We start from the raw sequence: 22814 nt of genomic DNA, 5'->3' as shown, positions 1-22814 counted from the left end.
CCCGCCTTGCGGCCTTTCCTCGCCTATCCGAGTCTGCGTCCCCCTCAGAGGCCTGCGCGGCCCTGCCCGCCTTTTTTCAACCCGTAAAACTGCTTGGTTTTACCTGGTGTGGGGCGGCTGCTCTGTTACAGCGGGATAAAGAAGGTGAGGAAGGCGGGCAGTGTTTCCTGAAATAGGAGGGACGGAGAGGAATACACCTTTCACTTGAATTTCTTGAAGTTTGGGTGCTTGAGGTTGTCCTGTAGGGAGAAGAAGCAGGAAGAGGTCAGGACTAACATATTTTAAAACTAGTTAGGAATAACGTTTTCTAAAACAAGCCTTGCTTTGTAAAGATGAATTGCTCAGCGCTGCGTAACCCCAGGCCTTGGGTGTCGGCCCTGGCAGCGTGCCTTTTCTCCTCTCTTTCACCCGTTTCAGGTTGCTGAGCCCTGTGGCAGGGGTTTATGGACCCTCTCCCCACCTCAGTGCCCACCGCAGGCAGCAGAAGGCACTAGATGGCACTGATCTTCACGCTAACAGGCTTGCAGGCTCCTGGCTGGCACTTACACCAAGTCACAGTGACAGGGAGAGCTGACGCAGGCTCATCGGGTGCTCCGTGTGCCCCTCTGTCTGTGGGAAATGGGGGGAGTTGAGCACCAGGACAGCCGTACAGGAGAAACAAGTGAGCTCTGTAAGTTGCCTGGTTTTAAAACCTGCCTTTTGGGGAAGGCTTAATACAATGGCTTTCCATAGTCGCTCCATCTATAGCCCCTAAACTTTTCCTAATGGTGCAGCAGACCCTAGAGTCTCTTAGCAATAGTCTAGCTTCTGCTAGTTACCTTTTTCAGGCTCTGTAGAGTCATATTTTTCTCCCCAGTTGTGCAGGCCACAAGCTGAAAGTCACAATTGCACCAGGAAGCCCAGTCCTAATCCTGCAAGTCTGATGTGATGAATGGAATTGATCTTTGAAGAGCTGCAGTTACTAGAGAGGCCCTTGCAGGTTCCTCCATGAGGAATGCAGTGCCATATAGAAAACAGGAGGTCACGAAGAAAGCGATACTGGCTCATGAAGACCAGCAAAGGGCTATATACTCTGGCATAAAAGACAAGTTATGCATAAACTGCAGTGAGTGTAGGAACGAGTGACTTGTACGACTGTTGCCCATCCACTTCATGTCTAGCTGATCCCATCTATCTCAGCGCTACGCTAATGTATCCGCCACAGCACTGCCTAGGCACCAAATACCACATTAAATAATTCATCATCATAAATCACAGCCCCTCTAAGCAGGAGAGCTTCTGGATGATGCGAGATTGCAGCTCTTAGGCTTGCGTAGCCAGTAGAGGAGGGGGGTGTCAGATGCTTAGGTGGCCGGGTTGCAGGGGCTGTATCCTGGCCTTGCTGGGAGGGTATACCCCAAATCGTCTTTGGGGAGTGCAGGCTTTTCTGTCTCTTTTGTCTTTGAAGGACTCAAGTGAATTTGATCAACCCTAAAGCTGCCTCGAGATATCAGCTTTTCCTTCTGCCTCCACCATAGTACAAGAACAAGGACAATTTGGTAGAGAGACTAGCAAGTCAGCGTGTAACCAAAGACAAAAAACTCCAGATGAGCACAATTTCTTTGTCCAAGGCATTGGGGATTTTTTTAGAAGTTGGGTCACAGGAGAACAAGTTTCCTCGTGATGAATAGTTTGGTACATCAACACCTCTTAGAGGGGACTCAGAAACACCCTGAGAAATCTCAGCCGTCTGCCTCAGGGCACAGACGCAATTGCTGCAGGGACCAGGGAGAAATCTGTCCTTCAGGGGAATATGTTGGTTTTCCTTGGAAGCATCGGGCGGCATCTGTGCCAGAGGCGAGATACCTGACTAGGTGGGCCAATGGCTTGATGAGAAACAGCGAAGCTTATGGTCCTGCTGAGATCCAGAATTGTATCTGAGGACTCTCCACAGGAAAGAGGAGAGAGAAATTGAGTCTCTGTGAAGCAGACAGGTTCCTTACAGCTGCGTGAAAGAGTTTTGCTCTGGCTTTCGTCTGCCAGATCGAGGTCCTGGGTACTTACGCTGTGCTAAGGAGGCAGGGACAGCCTAAATTCCTTGGGTTGCTGCTCTGAGGCACTTGCTGCAGCCCCACAGGCTGTCCCAGCCACCACGCCAGAGAGGCATCCTGTCCTTTCCTTCCTATGCCCACACGTTCCTCCAGCTCTGAGAGGAGTCTGAAGTCAGTGCAACTCCCAGCGCTGCGTGTTAAACTCCCAGTTACCCTGTTTTTCAAATCATTTTTATGCAACATTTGTAGCTCAGCTGTAAATATTTGCTTTCTGTCTGGAAAAGCATCTCTTTGCCCCCACATGTGTAGAGCTAAGGTGGAACTCCTGTTGTGTGCCCCAATTGCAAGAGCATCACTGTCTCAATGAACAGAGCTGTACCTGTCTCGTGGCGGAGAGGGCACTTAGGATTTTGGCACCTGGGCACACTTCTAACCCTTTGGATGCAGGGAGCAAACTGGGGGCCAGGCAACCTGTCCTGGCACATGGGTGCCTCTTGAGTTAGTCTGCTAGTGTTTGAGCCTGTAGTCCTTGGAAAAAACAAGCTCTTGAGTATGAGTGGTGCTAATAATGTTAATAAATACTTCCTTGCAAGGCCTCACAGTAGGAGAGACTGAGGCCAGTAGCTGCTGTTGGGAAGAGGGAGGAGGGTGCTGGGTCTAGCAAGCAGGAGAGCAGGCAGGGTGTCTCATCCATGCCACTAGCTGCCCGAGTGACGCGTGTCAAATCACTTACACATTTTTGTTCCACACCAAGGGAACACCTTATTTTAATCACCAGCAAGACTCCCTGCTCTGGTTATGGATTGTGAGATGCTGGGAAGTGAGCAAGACAATATCAGTCTGACATCCCCCTTGTTGATGTGATGTTGCTGCATCCCACCTACCCTTCTGCGATAGCTGGTGCATGGGGAGCCTGCCCTTGAATTGTGCTGCAGGTCCAGGTGATCTCTTCCGCAGAAATCAGTCTTATGTTTCCCTTCTCGACTGCTGAGTCAACTCCCCGTGGCGGCCGTACCTGCAGGAGGAGGAGCGGGACTGCTAGGGAGATGTTACTGGCCAAGGGGAAACGCGAGGCGTCATAAAACCCCTGGAGCGGCTAAGGATTTGGCCACAGGCAGGATGTGAAGAGATCAGCGCTCGTCTTAGCCTGGCTCCACACTTAACCTTGAAACCTCTCTCTGCTGCCGAGAGAGGAAGCGGTTGGGGGCTGTCTGGGCACATCAGGCTCCACAGTGGCTACGCTGAGCCTGGGGAAAGGTCAGAGGCTCAGCAGCCCTCTGACAGCTAGGCCATTAATTATGTGACTTGTTGGTTTTGGAGGGGATCCCAAACCAGGCTTCTCAGGAAGCGTTAGCTGGTAAAGCTCTTTTCAGGCGCCTGAGCCAAAAGCAGCAGGAGGATTAGAGGCTGGCTGCTGGCGTTGTGGGGTTCGTTACACGTGGGGCTCAGCAGCCTCAGGCTTGCTGATGGGCTTCCCAGGCACACCCTAAGCGTGTGAATTTGGGTTTGCAGCTCCTTTTGTTTCTGAGGTAGGATAAGATTTCCCTGCTGACAGGCAGCATTCCTCCCTGGGGATTTTTTGACTGTCCCTCTCATTGCTGTCTAGCCGCAGGCTGGTGGCAGGACCTGAGATCACACCAACCTGAACAGTCACTCCGAGCTTCTTTCCAGCACAGTTCCTGAAGCCGCAGCTTTCTTTGGGCTCCTCTTCTCTCCTGTGAAGAGGAAGGATGCACAGGCACTGTAGTAACTGGGGAGAGCTTTCTGAGGTTTGTAATATTGCAACTTTCCCTCCTCTGTGAGGGTGCTCTTGGTCACACTGCCGCACCACAGAGATGGCCCAGCTGGACCCACGAGCCCTCCCAGTTACTTTGCTGAAGCTGAGCACAGTAGTTTATTCTTCACCCTAGGGCTGGTGTTCATTACCTCAGAGAGCCTTACAGCATCTCTTCTTTCCCCATTTGTGGCAGGTCCAGGCAGATGGGACAGATGGGAACTGCGTCACGTTTGTGTTGCACGATGAGGACCACACACTTGGCAACTCGCTCCGATATATGGTCATGAAGAAGTAAGTGGAGCCTCTGTGGTGCCTGGCATCGCTGCATCTGTCTCCTACTCTGACTTTCTGCTTACCAATCTGCATCTCAGTTGTTGCTGGAAGAAGGCAAATGATCAGAAACTACCTCTGTGCACACCTGTTAGAGTCTTTATATCAGACATGGTGCCAAAGACTCCTTACCTACTACCTCTCTTCACAGGATTGACTTTTTTGTTGTGCTGTTAGTGTCAGGACCCTGAGAGCACTGATAGACCTTAATGGACCTGACCAGCCACACTTGGGGCCTCCACCCACACACTGCTCGTGGGCCCAGGAGCCCCATTTAAGCTCAGCTCAGGGCTTTCAGTCCTTCCTGAGCTATGTTGTATGAGCATGGATCTCCAGCTCAGCCTGTACTGGGCTGTGGACTCCCTTCACCTGGATGCTGGCTCAGGGACTGGCTTCCTCATCATTTTACACCTGCTTGGTGATCACTGGGTAGTGTCTGACCCTCATTACCGTCACCTGACCTGACACTGACCATAAGATTGACTTTCTGGCCTGACCTCGGACCTGCTTCATCCCCACAAACCTGCCTGATGACCTGGGCCCTTGGCTGACCCTGGCTACCACCTTTGCACCCACCCTACTCCCTTGCTTGGGTGCTGTGGGACAGGGCTAGCTGGTGAGGCCTCTGCCCTGTCAGCTGTTTTACTGTTTGTGGCTCCCAGCTCCCCATCCCTTAGGGAACAGCCAGCCGTCACTGCTCCTTGATGGTTAGTTATGGAGGAAACTTGATGTCAGACATGTGAAAGACTTCTGAATGTCTTGTTTGGGCCTGGGTAAAATGATGCACAACTCCATGTAAGTACACATAGTCAGGCAGTATCTATGTCTTCTTCTGTGGCAAGTGCTGTCAGAAAAGAGGGTAGAAACAGCCAATATTAAGTAAGTTGATCATCTTTCATGCTTGTGTGGAGATGCAGGAATTGATGCTGGGAATTAATTATCCTGCTTCCCCCATCAAAATATACAAACAGATTCACCTTGGTTGCCCAGTTTTATCAAACTGGGCAGCACTGAGGGTTTGTGAAGATCTATGGGTAAGCCTCAGAAGAATTACAGCAGAAAGTCCAATGTGTCATCTCAAGTGACAGTTGCATTGCAAATGTCATGTGAATTCCTCTGATAAATCACTATGACAAGAAGAAAAGGAGGCTTCTTGCAAGGGACTGTTCTTTCTGCTGGGTGCACAAACTGTCTACCCACCACCTCAGCTTATGAAGGCAGATGCTGTGCAGCCTGCAAACCATCTTGGTGAATCCTTGCAGTGCCCTAGACCCATCAGCCTCTTTTACCCAGCAGAACTGCAACAGCTTTGTGTACAGTGAGGTTTCCAGCCATCCAGGGTCCCCTGTTTGAACTCTACAGGCCAGCCAATGGACCACTGGTGGTGCCAGGATGGTGCCTACGACTGTGCCAGCCATGTCCTTCCCCTGCAAAGCTCCAGCTGCAGCTCAGAGATAGATGGGGGCATGTGAATAAGGTTACACAGGTAGTTTCCCTTCAGCATATCCCTCCCATAAGATCCTCAGTCATTTTAGAAACATCCTGAGCCCCAGCAGGTCTGGGATGGCCTGTGCATCTGACTTTCCTGAGATTTGCTGTGGATTGATCTGGATTTCACTGCTCTGTTCTTCTCTCTCCCCTCCTGCAGCCCTGATGTGGAGTTCTGTGGCTACTGCATCACACACCCCTCTGAAAGCAAGATCAACTTCCGGATCCAGACCAGAGGTATGGGTACACGCATTTCTTTCATGTCTGGGGCCCTTCCTTTGTGGAATTCCCCCTGCTCATGTCAGGGTTCCACCATGAGTCATTTAAATAAAGAAAAGCACTTTCCTCCCTCTCCTCTGCTAGCCACCTGCAACTGCTGTGCCCTGTTGCTCAGCCAGAGAGGCTGCTCACAGCTGTTGTGCTACAGCTCTTCTGTTTCCCAACTGCAGGGCTGAGCTCGCTGAGGCCCGAGGAGCCCACAGCCTTACCTGGTCCCAGGTATCTGGGTTGGCTGGCAGCAGGCACCAAACTGTAGTACTGGGGTAGGGTAGATCTGCTATTCACTGTCAGAGGTGATGGGTGCTCCATCTGCCCCTAAATCAGCATGGAGATTGGAAAGCGGAGCCAAAGTGTGCTGACATATATTGCTGCAATGAGATAATTTGTTTCTGCTTCTCCTTCTCCGCTGTCTTACAGCTTTGGTCGTCAGGCTGTGACCCGAAACTCTTTTGAAAAGCCTTGTCAGTCTGTGCTGTCATTTGGTTTGTCTCCCGAAGAGGACTTTGTTCCCTGATAACAGATAGCACTGACAGTTCTGAGCTGTTGCAGTCACTCACTCCTCCCAGCACACCAACCACTTCAGCTTGGTCCTCTGCCCTCCATCCAGGCCCTGCAAGCTCCACAGCTTTGTCTGCTGCCTAGAGGGATGGTGTTATTTCATTCCTTCCTCATGAGGCCGTTCCCTTGAGCATCAGATATGTAGAAGCCACTTCCTAGAAGCAAGTGTCTAGTTTGTGCTTGCTGACTCTTTAATTTCCTGAAAATCATTAGTGCTCAGACTGTTCACCTTGCCAAGGGAACTCCTTCCCCATGGGACTAACTGCAGAGTAAGTGTCTGCTGTTCCTGCTCAGCTCTCAGGCTACTGATGGTGGGCTGGTGGAAGGGAAGTGTGTAGGCACATAGCTGGTGTAAGAGCCTCTCCCCCTCACAGGGACTGCCCTTGGGCATGGTGGTAACAGCCACGCTGCCTCAGAGTGGAGAGGGTGAGGGCTACCCACCCCTGTGGAAGCCACCTGCCATTTCACTAACGCATCTTCTTTCCCAAAGGGACCCTTCCTGCTGTTGAGCCATTCCGGAAAGGGCTGACCGACCTGATGGGTGTTTGTCAACATGTGCTCAACACCTTTGAGGTGAGACTATCCCTGAAGAGCTCAGGGGCCTTTTCTATCTCTTGGTCTCAGAGGGGAGAGGAATGGGCTGAGACCTGTGTTGTAGGCACTTTTCACATGACAAAAACTGGTAGTTTTTTCAGACATTCTCTGCCTGACCTGCAGCATGGCCTGGTTTGCTTTCCCTTGGAGTGACTCTAAAGCTCAGTCACTTCTGAAAGTACCTGGAGCTCTGTCAGAGCTTCTTGGGTCCCTCAGCCTTCCCAGGCACTGGACAGAGGAGTCACAGCAGAGACCAGGGTGGTGGGACTGTGCTGTATGAGTCCCTCAGATGTATGCTGTTAACATTTGTCCTTTACTCTTCTTTGCAGAGGAGCATGAAGGAATACAGGGCCCAGAGGGAGGAAGAGATGCAGTAGCATTTGGGGATGGCAGTCCCTGTGGATGTGTGTAACATCTGTGTGTTGAATTCCCTGTGTCAAGCGTTTTTGTTTGGTTGTTTTTTTTACAGCCACATTGATGCAAACCTGTATTTTCTTTAATAATAAAGTTTATGAAGTTTGATGCCACAGGGGTGACGCTGCGTTCAACTCTGCACAGGTGTGGAAAATGATAGCTAGAAGGCAGCTCTTTCACTCTTCCATCTTATTTCTTTCCCTTTCCCAAGTGTCGTTGCTTTTCCTGCCCAGGATTTTCAGATCCCAGAGTATGCAGGTAGTCTGGTGCACAGAATTAGTCTGCCCCGGAGTAGACAGTGAGCAAGGCGGTTCAGTGCTGTGTAAAACCAAGCTTTTAGAGAGGCAGCGCCCTCTCCTAATTTAAATCTTTCTGTTACTGACACCATTGCAGTTGACTTCAACAGATACAGCCAGCCTTCCTTTTTAGACAGATCGTTATAAAATGATACTCTGCTCATTTGAGGGGTGAGATGAGTGAAAAACCACTTGCCTTTTTTAACCTTCTGAAGAATGCAGACAAAGGCAAGCCCAGACCACTTCTCATGAGCAGGTTTAAAGGATACGACACTGAAACCCTGGCCTTGCTTGGATCTGCTGGCAGCTAGCCAAGTGAAAGCCTTTTGTTGAGCGTAATGTGGCATGAAATTGCAGGGGTTTTCCTGCTCTGTGCCGGGTGTAGGACTGTGAACCTTTCCAGTTTGCTCTGCATAGGGGGGACACGGCTTGTCTCTTCAGTGGAGGTCTGCAGTTACCAAAGGAACCTGCTGACACTCAATTAAGTATTTAGCAGACTTTGCAGACCCCCTGCTGCTTAATAAGAAACACCCAGAGATTTTCCTTTCAAACACCAACATGTTTTATTAACATACAGAGGAATAAGAGGGAAGATGTAAAATGTCAGGTTTTCTCTATAAAATCACTCTTTCAAATACAAATTGACGGACTTGGTCTCTCTGACAGGCAGGCAGTGGGTTTTTGTTCACAGGCGTTAGGCCAAGGAGCCAGCTGAACCCTTCATTTCGTAATAAGGCTCCTTTGCTTCGCAGTTTGCTGCAGTGGATTCATCCTGCCCGTGCTAACATGGTCCCGCATCTATAGCGGGTAGCTGCTGTTGCTTTCCTTTTGGCTAATGCTATCTGACCTGGTTTCTTCGTGCTGAAACCTGTGGGTGGTTAAAGCATGCTTTCACATAGGGCTTGGGACGCAGCGGGGGTGTGTGGGGAAGAGGGGATGTGCCTGATGGGTGCTGGTGAGTGTTTCACCCTGCTGCGTAGGAGCAAACACAGGCCTGGGGACTTTCTTGTTGGAGAATTCCCCCGCCCAAGCAAGAGGGAGACGTAAAAAAGCAGGAAAGCAGTTTCCCCGGGACAGGGGGGGAGAGGGTGAAGGAGTGAATAAACCAGGAGCTGACTAATGCTAGGCTAGGCTCGCTCTCAGCCCAGGTGTTACGGAGAACGGCTTTTTAAAAAGGTCTTGAAACCTGGCTGGTCATTGACCTGCTGGTCACTTCTTTCAGCACTCAGGGCATGCTATGAGAGGCAGCGGGCTGAGCTGAGCTGAGCTGAGCTGAGCTGAGCGGACCACTTTGTTCCTCAGCCCCCTCTGCCTGGGGAAGCAAGGGAAGGATGTGCGTGCCTGTAACTGTACAGCTCTCCCCTGTGAAGGGCAGTAGGAGCTGGTGGCAGGGAGCCGTCTTTGCATTTCCACAAGCAGCTAAAACCAGGCTGCATGTGCACTCCTTTTCTGATAGTCATTGCTTTTGAGCTTGCTGGTCCTAGTCTTGGTTGTAGCCTAAGGGAGACCTTCTAGGGATGGGAAAGTGCCATTTGGGTGCCAGTGCAATAGAAGAGCTTTAAAAGGAGTACTTTTTCTTGCTGATATCTCTGCTCTCTTCTCCTCTCTCTCCTCTCTCACACTTGGTCAAACTTTTATGATGTTGGTTTTAACAGAAGATGTCTGGGAGGAAAACACAAGGAGAAAGCTGTAGCAAAGGAGGGTGAAGTCGCTGTTAAACAGACATGCAGCAGGTGATGGCAATGTCCAGAGCTGGGATGAATTCATGTCAGTATGTTTGTTGCAATATTTATAACGTACAGATCTGAGACTGATTTTGAACCATTTAAGGCTAAAGTGTTGATCTGAGCATAGCTGCTAATGCAGGAGTGATTAAATCTGCTCTTGGAGCATAAAAAGAGACATTAGGCACTTGGGGCCCAGGAGGTTAACTAAGGTAAAAGGATTCCCCTGTGTGCCTGTAATTGGTGTCTGTCTTGTGAATATTAGCAGGTCCTGGCTGTTCTGCCTGCCCTTAGGAGAGGTTCGTGGCTCTTCAGCGTTTGGGATGCTGCTCCTTATGGCATTACCAAAGGTCACTGCTGGGAAATCGTCAAGATGCTTCAATCTTCACTGAAATGAATGGGAGCTGTGCATTTAAATATGCTAGTTCCCATGCAGTGTGCACGTAAAAGTCAGAACAACGCTTGGTCAGCTGCTGGTGGGCACTAAACTGCGTGACTGCATGCTTTGCTCTTGTTTTAACATGGTAAGGCTGACTTTTACCAGTTGGGACCGACTTTATTTTGCAGCAAGGAAGATGGTAACAGCCAGGGACAGGCCTACAGCTTTAGACTCCTAAGCTTCTTTCTTTCTTTGCTATTGCACCTTTTTGGCACTTGTGGCTTCTCTACCAGGACGACACGCAGAACTTGATGCTCTCTCCTGCTTCTTTGAGGCACTGAGTGCATATTAGCTGGCTCCTGTGTCCCCAAAGTATTTCAGTCCTCTAGAGAACAGCATCTCCCTCCCCCATGTCCTGGTACAATGAGCTGGTGTCCACATCCCTCCTGGGTCTTGAAAGATCTTGTTTCTAAAGAAAGCTGGTTCTCCTGATCCTCTGCCCAAGGGATCCTGTCTGCTAACAACTCCGGTTCATTTGACGTTATTTCTTCTTAATTAAGGGCAGCCCTGTGACTGACTTTTCAGGGTCAGGTTGGAACAAACCACCTGAAAACTGGCACCTGGGCTAGCAGAGGGGCAATCTATGTGCCAGGAGGGCAAAGGTGGACAAGACAGCAATGTGTGCATGCTCGTCCTCAGCTTGTCTCCAGTGCTGATTTGGGGCTGAAGCTGGCCCTGCTTAGTGCATCTATTGGCTTTGAATTACCTACTGTGACCCAGACTTACCAGCTTTACCCGACAGATCTCCAGGTCTGACCCACAGCATCCTCTGCTCGCTAGAGTTGTTGGCCTTGCCCAGGTTGTCCAGGCTATAAGAGCACTGACCCAAATCAATCCCCAGCAAGCAAGTCCCCTGCTTACAGGGTGTTTCTCACTGATGTGACTCTCATGGTGGGCTCCCCACGAGCCAGGCCTACGCCCCAGGCCTGTGCAATGCAATGAGGGCCCCAGGAGAGAAAGATGTTGGCTCAGCCAGTGACCAAAGCACCAGCCATTTCGGGTGAGTGGGAGGGAAACTGTAGCCGTAGGGTCAGAGCATCCCAGTTAGCCGTTATCATCCTAAATACTGCCTGCTGTGGGACTTGTTTCCCTGACAAGTGACCTAACGCCTCCATGGGCCTCCCTGTTGTGGGGCCCAAGACGCAGACCCTTGTTTGAAGTGGTAAGAGGTTTGTAATTAGTGGAAAACTCCCTGTGATGCAGATGAAAAGGTCAGCATGTCCTGTCTGTCTCTTCCCACCCTCCCTTCCAGCCACCAGCACTGTGCAGCTGCCCTGGCACCTCCTGAGCAGGCTAGACCCAGAGCTGGGGTGAGTCCATGAATTTTAGGGATTACCAGCAGAGCTGCAAGGGTGGAGATGTTAACCTGGAGGAAATCACTCCGTAGCGGCTGCTTGCAGCCTAGCAGGGCAGGCCTTGGTGCATAGGAGAGGGCTGGCCTCATCCCGGCAGGAGACACCGAGGAGCTGGGCCATCTGGAACTGAATTTGCCACGATTTGGGGTCGGGCAGAATGTGAGCGAGACATTGCATTAGGCTTGGTGTGCCCCTGGCTTATCCACTGCTATGTGCTGGGAGTGGTATGAGGGGTTGATTTGAAGTCCCAGAATCCATTTGCCTGTAAATGTGGACAAATACAGAAATATATACAATTCAGATTTTGTTTTATAAGCACAATCATTAAAAAATATCCTTCCACTAAGATGTCTGTGCTGGAATATTTCAGTCTTTATCAGTTTTCTCCATTGACTTCGTTTGTCCACCAACAAAATGCAGCCAGCTCTAGGGCAGAGCACTGCAGCGGCACTGCAGAATTGGTACGGACAGATCTACTCTGGTGGGTAGGTGAGTTTGTAGAAAATGTGCGGGTATAGATATTCCCCAGTCTTTCTGTTTTCATTGAAACCCGTTTGTATTTCAGAAATGTGATTTCTTTGTAAAATATTTGCATTTCAGTGAAAGCTAAGCTAAAAAAATCCCAACACCTGGAAAATATTTTGCTTTATTTGCAGGTCTTTTCTCCCTTTTACCGCTCTGTTTTTTCCATTACAAGGTGAAAAGGGGAAAGAAGAGAGAGAGGTAAAAGAGAGAAGAAAAAAACAACAGAAAAATCATAAAAAACTTGGTAACTAAAACTTTCTCATACAAGTTTTCTTAAAGTTTTGGCAAGAGATGCAAGCCTGATTTTGTAGAAGAACATGCTGGAAAAGCACTCGGGAATTAATTATTTTAAATAGTGGATTTGTGAAAGCTCTTTGCCATGTTTTGGTTAGCCTCAGCGGCTCTTTCAGCTGAGACCGGACCTTCCCTGTCGCCTGTTCCACCTTAGTCTGACCATGAGGATGAGCACCTCTGTCCCCCACTACAGGTGTCAAAATGCAGGGCACCCCTTTTTTCCCCTTCAGAGCTGTGGTCTTGCAGGCGATCCCTCTCCCAGGAGCCGGTGGCTGAAGGAGGCTGTGGACTCTCCAGCGGCTGAAGACCGCAGATCATAGCTGGATGCTTTTCTGGAAGGGCACATCTGGATCCTTTCCCTTGCATCCTGTGTGAGGCAGAGAATTAGCTGCTTCCAGGTTACGCAGGGGGTTGGAAAGGTGAGGGCTGGTTCCTTGGTCCCAGCCTCATCTGGATTTGAGCCATCTCTACCTTCCCTTTCCTGGGCTTACGACCTCTTCCCTGGAAGGACAGGCCCTTGGGCCAGCAACGATGCTGGGCTAGCCAGGAGCTCACCTGGCCCTGGGGAGGGGGATGCTGGAGCTGATGGTTTGGCTGGAAGATGCCGGTAACTTCTGCCAAGGGTATCTGGTCCCATAAGCCGTGTAGTCGCGTACGATCGCTTGCTTGTGCCATACACAGGTGGGGTGAACATCATCCCTGGGTGGGGAGCCTGGGGCAGATGTCCCAGGAAAAGGTGAAGAGGAGAGGGGCTTTTAGGGCTCCCCAGGTCAGGCTGGCCACACAATGAAGTCAAGTTGATGGTCTGCCAGACATACATGGTGCCTGGGTCTTATCCCGGCTCTCTGCCCAAGGACAAGCTGTCCCAGCAACAGAGAGAGATGACAAGGGATGTTATCAAAGCTTTTCTTTGGCTTTTTCAGCTGGAAATTGTCACTCATGGTCCTCTCCCTCTCCTCCTCACCCCACATCCATCTCAAAGTAACCACATCTCAACCTTCCTTCCCTTTTCACACACATCTCCCCACCCCACATTTCCACCCGAGACAAATGGCAGTAAGTCACTTGGTTTTCCTGCGAGGAAATGAAAAATCCTACAAGGATCTGAATCCCCTTCCCCCTTCTCCAGAGGCAACTCAGACCAGAGGACGGATCGGCGTGGATCAGAGACTGTGTTCAGAGCTAGTCCCAGGGGTCCGTGAAATGCTGCAGCTCCTTCCAGGTGCGTTACAACACGAAGGCAAAAATAATTTGGGCCCAGCCAGGAAACGGCCGTGTGAGAGAAATGGAGGGGTCCTGCCGTCTTGGCACTGTGCCTTCTCCTCTCGGCCCCACGGGTGGCATGGCTTTAGGAGGAGCTGTACTTGTTACTCAAGCGGGAGCTGCTCCGGTCCAGCCCAAGCTCCTGCCCGTTGGCTTTCCACTTCCCAACAGAGCCCTTGTCGTCCATCGGCGTGATGCTCAGCGCCGGTCTCTGGCACCAGCAGCACAGGCAGGACTGGGAGGAGACAAGAGGGTGGAGAGAGAGGTTGTAAGTGTGGGCTGCAGGGTAAAAGAGGAGGAAATATTCCCTTACTGATGTTGGCAAGGCAACCTGCGCGGTGCCAGGCTGGGAATGGCAGCCTGCACTTCTGGTCCTTGCTGTCCTGCAGATCTGCTGGGAGCAGGTTTTCCAAGATAGGGCCGGTGTGGATTGGAAATGAAGATACCAAAATCCTGGTTACCTTTCACAGTTGTGTTTTCTTGTCCTTGAGGGACAGAAAATACGAGTAATACTTACCTGGGCTCAACTCTTCTTTTTTGCCACAGGAGCTGGGAGGTGACTCCCCATCCCATGCCATCCCATGCCATGCCATCCCATCCCATCCCATCCCATCCCATCCCATCCCATCCCACCCCATCCCACCCCATGCCCTTTCTTTCTCAGGGCTCCACTACTCCTGAAAATTATCTCCAACTAACTTGGGCTCAAAATTTAAAGCAGCCCCAGTTCCTGGTCTAATGGTTTGTGGGGATGCTTCTGATCCAGACTGACAGGGACTTGTTTGGCTTGTCCTAGGTGCTGCACTGGCAGAAGCCTCCCCGTAGCAGGGCAGCGGGCTCTAGCGTGCTTGAAGCTGCAAAGAGAAGCACCTAGCAGGGCGAAGATTTGGGAGGAGAACTGTGATCGGCATATGAGCAAACAGGGGAATCCTGTGGGCTGCTGGCAGCCCCAGGATGTCCCTGATGGGGCATTTGGGAGCCAGGAGCTGTGAGGTCCAGACCTGTCTCTGCTGCTGCTTGCTCGGTGCGTTTGCCAAACCGCGCTCTAGCTTTTCCCTCATCTCGTAAGCACAGCGGTCGGCTGCGATGGGGGTGCCTCGGGCTGCACCGTGCCTGGTCCGTGGGAGCTTGTGCCCCTGGGACCGGTGTCTGGGAAGGGTCCCCATAGCCAGGAGCTCTGGAGGGGTCAACCCTACCTGGAAGCAGTTCTTGAATTTCCGACTGACGAAGTAGAGAGCCACAGGGTTGATGCAGGAGTTGAGGGAGGCCATGTTGATCCCAAAGTAATCCATCACTAGGAGGAAACTGAGGCAGGAGGGGAGAGAAGAGGGTGGACGTGTTGGAAACTCACTGAGCAGAGAACTGAGGGAGGGTTTCCAAATGGCTTGGCCTGGGAACCTGCTTCCACGGAGGGCCAGTGACAGGTAACATAGAGGTGAGCACAAAACAATCCCAACAGTGGCCCAACAGTTTTTCTTATGAGGAGCATCTCCTGAGGATTTCCCCTAGAGACTTTGATGTTCTCAGACTCAAGCACAGTAGCAGTGTCTGGCCTGAACTGGATTTTGGTGTGATGGGTAAAGAGGAGAGGGGGAGACGGGCACATGCCATGTGGCAGAAAGGGTGCCCAGCCCTCAGACGTGCCTCAGTCCCGTTAGCCCTGCAGGGAGTGCCCAGAAGACCTCTTTAACTCCTAGCTTTATAGAGACATTTCAAAATTTAATTTATTCTCTTCTTATGGTCCCCCACACCCTTTCTCCGTGCCTAACAGGAGAGCAATGCCATCTAGAAGAGGAGCTGTTGAAACAAGGTGTTTGGAAGGCAACTCCACCAGCCTGTAATATGCCTGGCAGAGCCTCTGCCAATGCCCCACCTGAGCAGTTCGCATCTGTTGGGGTCCGTCTGGTCATAGATGGTCTTCTTGAGGATGCGGCTGAGGTGGAGGGGCAGCCAGCAGAGTGCAAAGATCACCACGAGGCAGAACACGGTCTTGGCCACCTCCCGGCGCTGCGAAGAGAAGGGGTGGTCTGGTTGAGCATTGGAGAACGGCTGGAGCAAAGCACCATCTCCCCATGCTGAGCAAGGGCCTTTCAAGAAATTCCTGTAATCCGTTGATGGCTGGGCATCCCTTTTGAGTCCAAAGCACAACCTGCAGGTCCCAAATCCTGCATCACGAGAAGGACTCTCAGATCCAGGCTGCAAAAGGGGGTAGGGTACCCGCAGCACTGTATGGACCAGGCTCCTTCATGCCCCTTCCCACCATTGCTCCTGGTGACTCGGCTGGGGTGATACCCCCTGGGACATGCGGGCCTCATCCATCCCCCCTTCACACTGTATTATTTTGACAACAGCTGGTCTGCCTCAAGGGATCGTTCTGCAAAGTGTGGGCGCAGACAGTATACTACTCTTTTCCCTGCACCCCTTGTCTGTGATATGGCACATTCAGCATTTGGTCCAGTTTGGTGTGATCTGGGCTGGCACAGCTCGGCCAGAGATAAATGATGACAAGAAAGTGAAAATCACGTTGGTCCGTGGCCGTAAGGCTAGTGGTTTGGGTTGTCCCTGAGACTGGGGATTGCAGAACTGAAGGCCCATCTCCCTGGTTTAATCCGTGCATCTGCGCCAATGTGCCAGTATCCGCTGAGCGCTGTGGGGCTATGTCAGCTCACGCGTGTCCTTTACAGGGACGAGCACGTGTTCTCCCCTTCGACAGCTCTCCCTCCTGTTTGGGAAATAGAGTTTCTGCCTGCCTGGTTTTCTTACCCGTTTCATGTGGTCATTCAGAGCAATTCTCATGCCATTTCTCTTGCTCAACATCTCGCATGACATGAGGGTGTAGAAGATGCCCGTGCATACCAAGGGGAGGCAGAAATAGAAGCCAAAGAGCCACCAGTCCTTCACATCACGGTAGAACTGCATGCAAAAGAAAGAGCAACTGGAAACTGGGGAAGGGGGTTGGGGGATAACTGAGGCATGAACTGTGCCGGTCCCCGACACCGATGCTGGCCTGTGTCAGACACTTCTGATGCGTGAAAGTGTAACAGCTCCTGTGCTAAGTGCACGTGACATTATCTTCTCCCAAGGCTAGTGCACATATAGCTTAAAGGATGGTTTACACCTGACTACCAGTTGCAAGGAGCTTATTTAGTAGACATGGTGGGATAAATTCTGATGCTTTGTAAGGGTCTTCATTCCCTTGCTCCCCCTTAGCTGACCCTGTGATAAAGGTTACACATACAGACTGGTTGTGGAGAAGCTCTTTGGCCTGCTGGGACAGCGTTGCAGGTTCTGAAGCTTCCCAGGATGTATCATGACCTTCAGATGTGGATGGTGAAGACACGATGCAGCTTAAGGACCAGCTGCCTGTTTTCTGGCCCCACATTCAACGCAAGTCTGCCCCATATTGCAACAACGCTGGGTATTCCGTGCGTTGTCTGATAAAGCTCTCCTTGCGTTCACCCCGATGGCTAGAACCAGCCATCGACAGAAGCATCTAATCGTCTAATCAAGGAGGGAGGATGCCCTGCTTGCCTGTGTCTCCCTCTCCCTTGCACCGCAGCTGGGGTGGGACAGAGTACGTACCATCATGAAGCTGGACTTCTGTTCGGAGGCAAGCATGCACACCCACAGGTGTTGTTCCCAGTAGCTGAGCTCCACCATGTCAAAGGCTATAGCTTCGGGGACCGCAAGCACGATGGCCACCGCCCAGATCAGCATCACCTCCACTGCTTTCCACATGGGGATTCCTATCCCCTGGATCCGACTCCAGGATGCCACTGCTCGGTACCTGCCCAACGTGTGGGAACGCAACAGGAGCAGATTGGGGTGAGAAAAGCAACCGTCAGGAAGGGGCTGAGAAGGTGTTGAGTAGAGCTGTCTTTTTTTTCTTTCCCTTACACCTTCCTCCTCCACCCCTGAATCTTCCCTTTCAGTGGAACGGGAAAGATCAGGAACAGGGACTCAATGGATGAATGTGATGGTAGCTAGCCTTGGCCAAAGTCTACTTGCCATCGGGGAGGTACCACCCTTCCCCACCACTCCAGCAGTTGTTCCAGCACACCATATCCTCCCCTCAACATTTTCCAGCAGGATTTAAACTCTGTCGATCTGCTGAATTTCAGCCCTACCTGGCAACACCCTGTCCCCATCTCTGAATTTGGCCTGGGACCAAGCCACCCTGCAGTCTACCTTTGGGTTGCAATGAAGGGACATTCTATAGTCAAATATGGGTCAGGCTGGGCAGTGCAGCCGTAGAAGTTGTTTCTTACCTGTCGATGCTGAGAGCACAAAGGCTGAGGACCGTGATGCCCACTGAAGCCTTCTGGATGAAGGGGACCAGCTTGCACACCTGCACACCAAAGGGCCAGTCCTTTGCCAAGAGCTGGGGAAGAACCGCAGGTTAAAAGGCTGCTTCGGGAAAGCGTGTCTAGCTTCTCGTAATAGCAGGTGGTTACCCACAAGGTGTGAGAAGCCCACAAAGAGCAGCTGGAAGCCCTCTGAGGTTACCTCTGCTGAGATTACGTGGTGTGGGCTCTCTGTTATTTTGTGTTGTACTGGGAACTGCTCATTTCCCTGAGGGCTCCTTGTGAGATGAGTTGTCACATAGATGGAAGGATGGCCCAGACACCAGGTTCTGAATCCATACCCTGGGTGGTTTTGGATGGATCTGAATGCTAAATGCCACAATGGGCTTTGGGTTGCTTTCAGAGCAAAAATGGGTGTCATTCTCTTAAACAGCCCAAATCCAGCAAGGACAGCTTCTTTCAGGTGACTTTCAAAGCCATGTGGTCTTAAGCCCTTACCATACTCTGACCCTCTGTCACACTTAGCTTCCTTACAGAACACATAGACTGAGACCCTGAGCTCAGCTGGGGCAAGCACAGCTTATCGGTGGGGACAAGATGTCCTGAAGGCAGGAGAAATCCAGGTCACTCACTCACAAGGGTGACAGTGAGCCTGGATTCGCAACCCTTCTATCCCCACGACACCTGGAGCCCATCCTAAGGTTATCCCTACTCAGAACCACCCCACCGTGCAAGCTCTTTCGTTTGGCCTCAGCAGCGAGACAAACCGATCCAGAAGCACTCCTGGAAATGAGAGTCCCACGTGAAGGCAACCGACCAACCCTACCCTTTCCTTTGGTCTGCAAACCTGGGTAGTCCACCCATCCCGCCTGTTACTGCATCATAAGGGAGACACAGCACGAGGGAACTGGGCTACTCTTGGGACCAGGTTGCTCATAATCAGTTTGGGCTTCTCAAACAAGCAGTAATTTCTCTTCCAGGAGGTGGCTGGAAGGGAGAAAGATTGCTTGGGTGGCCTAGGGAAATCCTGAACATCAGTCAGGAAACTTCAGGGTAGATGTGGCCAGAGCAGGGAGTCCCAGCTCGGGAGATTTGACCCAGTTTTCCTGTTACAAGGCAGGCAACACCAATGCAAGATATTGTCCTTAGCCTGGACAAAATATCTTGATTTTTCTTTGTGTTGGCTGCAAACTGTGCTAGTTACAACTCCAAGAGATGACCGAGTGTGTCTGCAAGCCAGCAGCTTGTGTTAACAGGAGGTGTCCTGTAGACGAGGCCTTTGGTCTAAGCCACGAGCTCCGCACAAAACTCAGTGCAGCCCCAGTTCCCAGCTGACCAGGACGCAGAGCTGGGCATTGAGCCTGTGACTGGTTTGTCTGCCAGCTTTCCTCAGTGGGGTCATTCCTGCAGCCTCCATCTGGTCCCACATGCCCCTTTCTTTATGGTACGTAGGACCTTCCTGCAACAGAAGACTTGGGAAATATGGCAGAACTGGGCAAACAGGTCCTGAAGGGAAGGGCTGTCAGACCCGTGTCCTCAGAGTCCCTCGGGATAAGCCTTGTTTCTTTGGGAATCCAGGCTAAAACCAACCCAACCGCCCCGATATTGTGGGTGATATAAACATGACAGATGGTCTCCGCAGTCCGGATCCCCCAAAGTGGAGAAGCACCTGCATCCCGTGGAGGCAGGTCTGCCAGATATTTTGCTGTTACTCTGTTCTTGTTAAATGTACACTGCGCGACCCAAATTCTTTCTCTGGCCAGACAGTGCATTTCCCGTCAAGCGTGGCAAAGACAGGATTAAAATGTAAATCGTCCCTGCCTTGGTTTTGACTGGGGACCAATATTGGCGGGGCTTTGCTGTTCAAGTTTTTGAGGGGCTCAGCTATGACCATGCTCGTTGGGCTGCCTCCACAGCCCCTGCCTGTGCAATGGGCGCAGGGTAGAGGTGATCCTGGGAGAGCTGCTGGCGTTGCAGCCTCGTTCCCCAGACTGTGTTTTCCCTCTTGGGCAGAACAAATCCTGCCTTATTCAAAAAAAAGAGGATTCGCTGGGGGAAAGCAGAGACGAGATGGAGGGGGACAACCTTCCCCGGGGTCAGTGCTGCTCGCCCCAAGCTACTCTGGTTTTTTGCGCCTGAGTGAAACCCTCTGCATGGATCCGTGTTCTTGTAACAGCGGGGATCATCTGGCTCATGGAGAACCTGCTTGCTTTGAGCTAAAAAACCTGCATAGTTTTCAATCCATTTTCCCTTGAAGGGTGTCAGTTCACAGCGATTTGAGACCCTCTGCCAGCCACACCTGGTTGCTCTCACCATCAAATTATATGCCCCGTCTTCCTACTTTGAACTTCTCTGTCTTCTCCCCCTGCCACCCAGCCGGCTTGGTCCAGGACCCCTCTGGCACTCAGTGTCCACTTTTCAGGCTAAAGCTTCCCTTTGACAAACAAATCTGGCTGAGCTCCCAGTCCTTCACCCCACAGCATCCCTTCCAACCCTTCAGAGAAACCTCTGGCTCCAGCCCCCCCAAAACGTGTCTCGAGCAGTGGGTGAGGAGGAGCTGCAATAGCCCAGACACATCTTGCAGAGGTCCTACACACCTTCTGCTCTTAACTGGGGTCCCAGGTCTACTGTCCGCATCTGCCCGGCCCTCTCTGCCCCAGTGCACCCTGCAGAGTTCGGGATCCCCTGATTATCCGTTGTGCCTCTTCTCTCTATTTTGGGGGCAATGTCTCTGAAAGAAGCCCCTGTTTTATAATACAGCCCTCTTCCTTGCTCCTGGACGAGTCTTCACATTTAGCTAGAATAAAAACAATACTTTATTGGGGGTGATCAACTGAACTGTGCTGGCAGAAGTGTCCCCAGTGCACAAGAACAATAATTTTTGCTCAGCTGAAATAAACATCGCATGGTAATGTCAGGAGACTGCAAGCGATTCTTTTCTTGTGATTTTAGATGAAATTTAAAAGATCCGGAAGGTTGTGCTCATGTGTGTATGTGCACACGTAACACAGCAGTAGCTGAGAACACCTCTGCTTTCCCAGGAATGTGCTCTGAGCTTTTTGTCTGTTTATGTTTTTCTCATCCTTTGGAGAGCAGAAACAGCCCCCCCTCCCCTTGCAAAAATGGAGCCTGCAATAAAGAGCAGAGGACAGATATTCCCCAGGGCATCGAGGCGGGCGGGAGCAGACAGCATCCCTGCAATCGCCAAGCTGCCGCAGCACTTGTGCCGCACGGAGCCTACCTTATATACGTTGATGGGCAGAGCAATGAGGATGTAGAGAAGGTCTCCGAGTGCCAAGCTGGCAATGAGGACATTTGGCCCATTCCTCATGCACTTGTTCTTGTAAATGATCCTCAGGAGCGTGGAGTTCCCGATGATCCCTACTATGAAGATGGTGCAGGACACGATGGTGTTGATGTACTTGAAGACGTGCCTGATATCTGCAGGCTTCACGCACACGGGCAGCAAGGGTGGCTCCGAGCTGGTGCTCCTGGGGAGGCTCTCCGAGTGGTTTGACAGCTTGGCGTCCTGGAACAGGCTCGGCTGGACCAGACTGTAAGCCTGCTCCTGGCTAAGCACCTCAAAGGGGATGGTGCTCTCTTGGAAAGCCCTCGGGGTCTGGCTGTGTGCCCCGGAGAAGAGGCAAGTCAGGAAAATGGCAAGAGCGGTGGGAGCTGGGATTCTCGTTGTTGAGGACTGAACGGCGAAGCTGGCTGCAGAAGTCCTCATGATGCTCGTGGGACGTCCTTGCGTGGGTCTTGGTTGGATCTGCAGATGGAGAAAGGGAGAAGGGAGAGAACTTGGTTAGCAGAGGAAGGAGGGACAAGATGAGACTGAATGGAAGGAATTGCTGCAGAAAGTTCGTCAGCACGGCGATCAGAAATGATGCCAGATTAGATCCCGTCTGGTCAGAGCAGCTGACCCCTGGGGGTGGGAGACTTCGCCGCTAAAATTAAACATGTCTGTTCAGTAAAACAAACTAAACCAAAACCAAACAGTCTCTGACACAATATTTCAGCAAATGAGGTCACCTGCCTGTTCTCAAATAGCCGTCGCAGCTCCTGAACTTGGTATTGCTGCCCTCATGGCAAATCTGACTTTTCCTTCATGCTCACCCCACTCTTCTCATGTAGTTCCAGACAGAAGTACCAGTTTTGGGGTACCTGCCCTGTCGACACCCGCACATCTGGGCGATTCTGCAAACCCCATCTCGGGGTCCACAGAACCAGCAGACCTTTTCTTCCAGTTTGTGCCATGGGAAAACACCCCACTCTTCAGCAGGTCCCATGGGCTGCCAAGTGCCATCTTTCAGTGCAAAGTGAAAAACTCAGCGCAAGATTGCTGGGAACCGTGATGGGAAAACACTACAAGGGTTTTTCCAGAAATGTCGTATTGATACCTGACATCTTATTCCAATTTATGTGCGAGCAGTACAGCCCCTCCTTCCCCACCCTTATTGTTGTTAATTGAACCGCTTCCTTTCCAAATCCGCTGTACCCATTCAGCTCGGTACTCCGGGATATAAATCTCCCCGTGCTGTTTGCAGTTTTGACTGCTGAGCACGGTGAAAGGTCTCTCAAGCTCACCGAGGCTGGAGCCCTACTAATAAATATCACCAAGGTGGGCTCTGCTTTGCAAATCTCAGACAATGCTTTTAGGCAAGACCGGCTAAGCTGCTGCTCCACAACCCCGTGAGGGAGCTGAGGATGGCTGTAGCACTGCCCTGGCACGGTGTGAATTTGTGGAAGGGGCTCCTGGATGATCCAGATACGGCCACCAGCGGGAAGTGATCCAGATACGGCCACCGGTGGGAAGTGAGCCCAGAGAAGGAGTGGAAGATGCCAGCACCCTGCCAGCCTGTGCCCCAGCACCATCTGTGCCCCAGACAGGGACAGATCTTGGGTCTCCTGGTTTGAGTGGGTGAAGAACGCGTTTCTCAAACTACCAATCTTTACAGCTTTGAAGGGCAGCTGTCTCGCGAGTGGGTGCCCTGACCAATGCCCTCCTCTCCTCCTCACTATGCCCACAGGATTACAGCTCGTAGGAGAGGGCAGACCCAGCTCAGAATTCCTACCTGGGATCCCTGAGGATCTGGGCAGCTCACAGGGAGTGGCTGGGGCTGGCACAAGGACAGGCGACCCCA

General features: G+C 51.5%; 2 protein-coding genes across 2 annotated transcripts; one reads left to right on the top strand and one right to left on the bottom strand.

Moving 5' to 3' along the window:
* Positions 1–4000: 4000 nt before the first annotated feature.
* LOC104163351 (DNA-directed RNA polymerases I and III subunit RPAC2-like) lies at positions 4001–7433 on the top strand (the record flags this gene model as incomplete). The annotated part of the gene is made up of 4 exons (XM_009702340.1): positions 4001–4098; positions 5786–5862; positions 6953–7035; positions 7386–7433. Coding segments are annotated over 4 exons (306 nt in total), but the record flags the coding sequence as incomplete, so codon positions are not given.
* A 6018-nt stretch (positions 7434–13451) lies between these two features.
* Positions 13452–21434, bottom strand: LOC104163342 (endothelin B receptor-like). The gene is made up of 7 exons (XM_009702328.1): positions 20912–21434; positions 17635–17747; positions 16949–17153; positions 16130–16279; positions 15240–15373; positions 14563–14671; positions 13452–13601 (listed from the first exon to the last, which is right to left on the bottom strand). The coding sequence occupies exons 1-7, from the start codon at positions 21398–21400 to the stop codon at positions 13452–13454; spliced, it is 1350 nt and encodes a 449-aa protein (XP_009700630.1). The 5' UTR covers positions 21401–21434.
* Positions 21435–22814: the final 1380 nt, after the last annotated feature.

The sequence above is a fragment of the Cariama cristata genome, unplaced genomic scaffold (genome assembly GCF_000690535.1).
Source record: "Cariama cristata isolate BGI_N322 unplaced genomic scaffold, ASM69053v1 scaffold18660, whole genome shotgun sequence".
Taxonomy (NCBI): Eukaryota; Metazoa; Chordata; class Aves; order Cariamiformes; family Cariamidae; genus Cariama; species Cariama cristata.
This window is presented reverse-complemented; position numbering and strand designations above follow the sequence as displayed.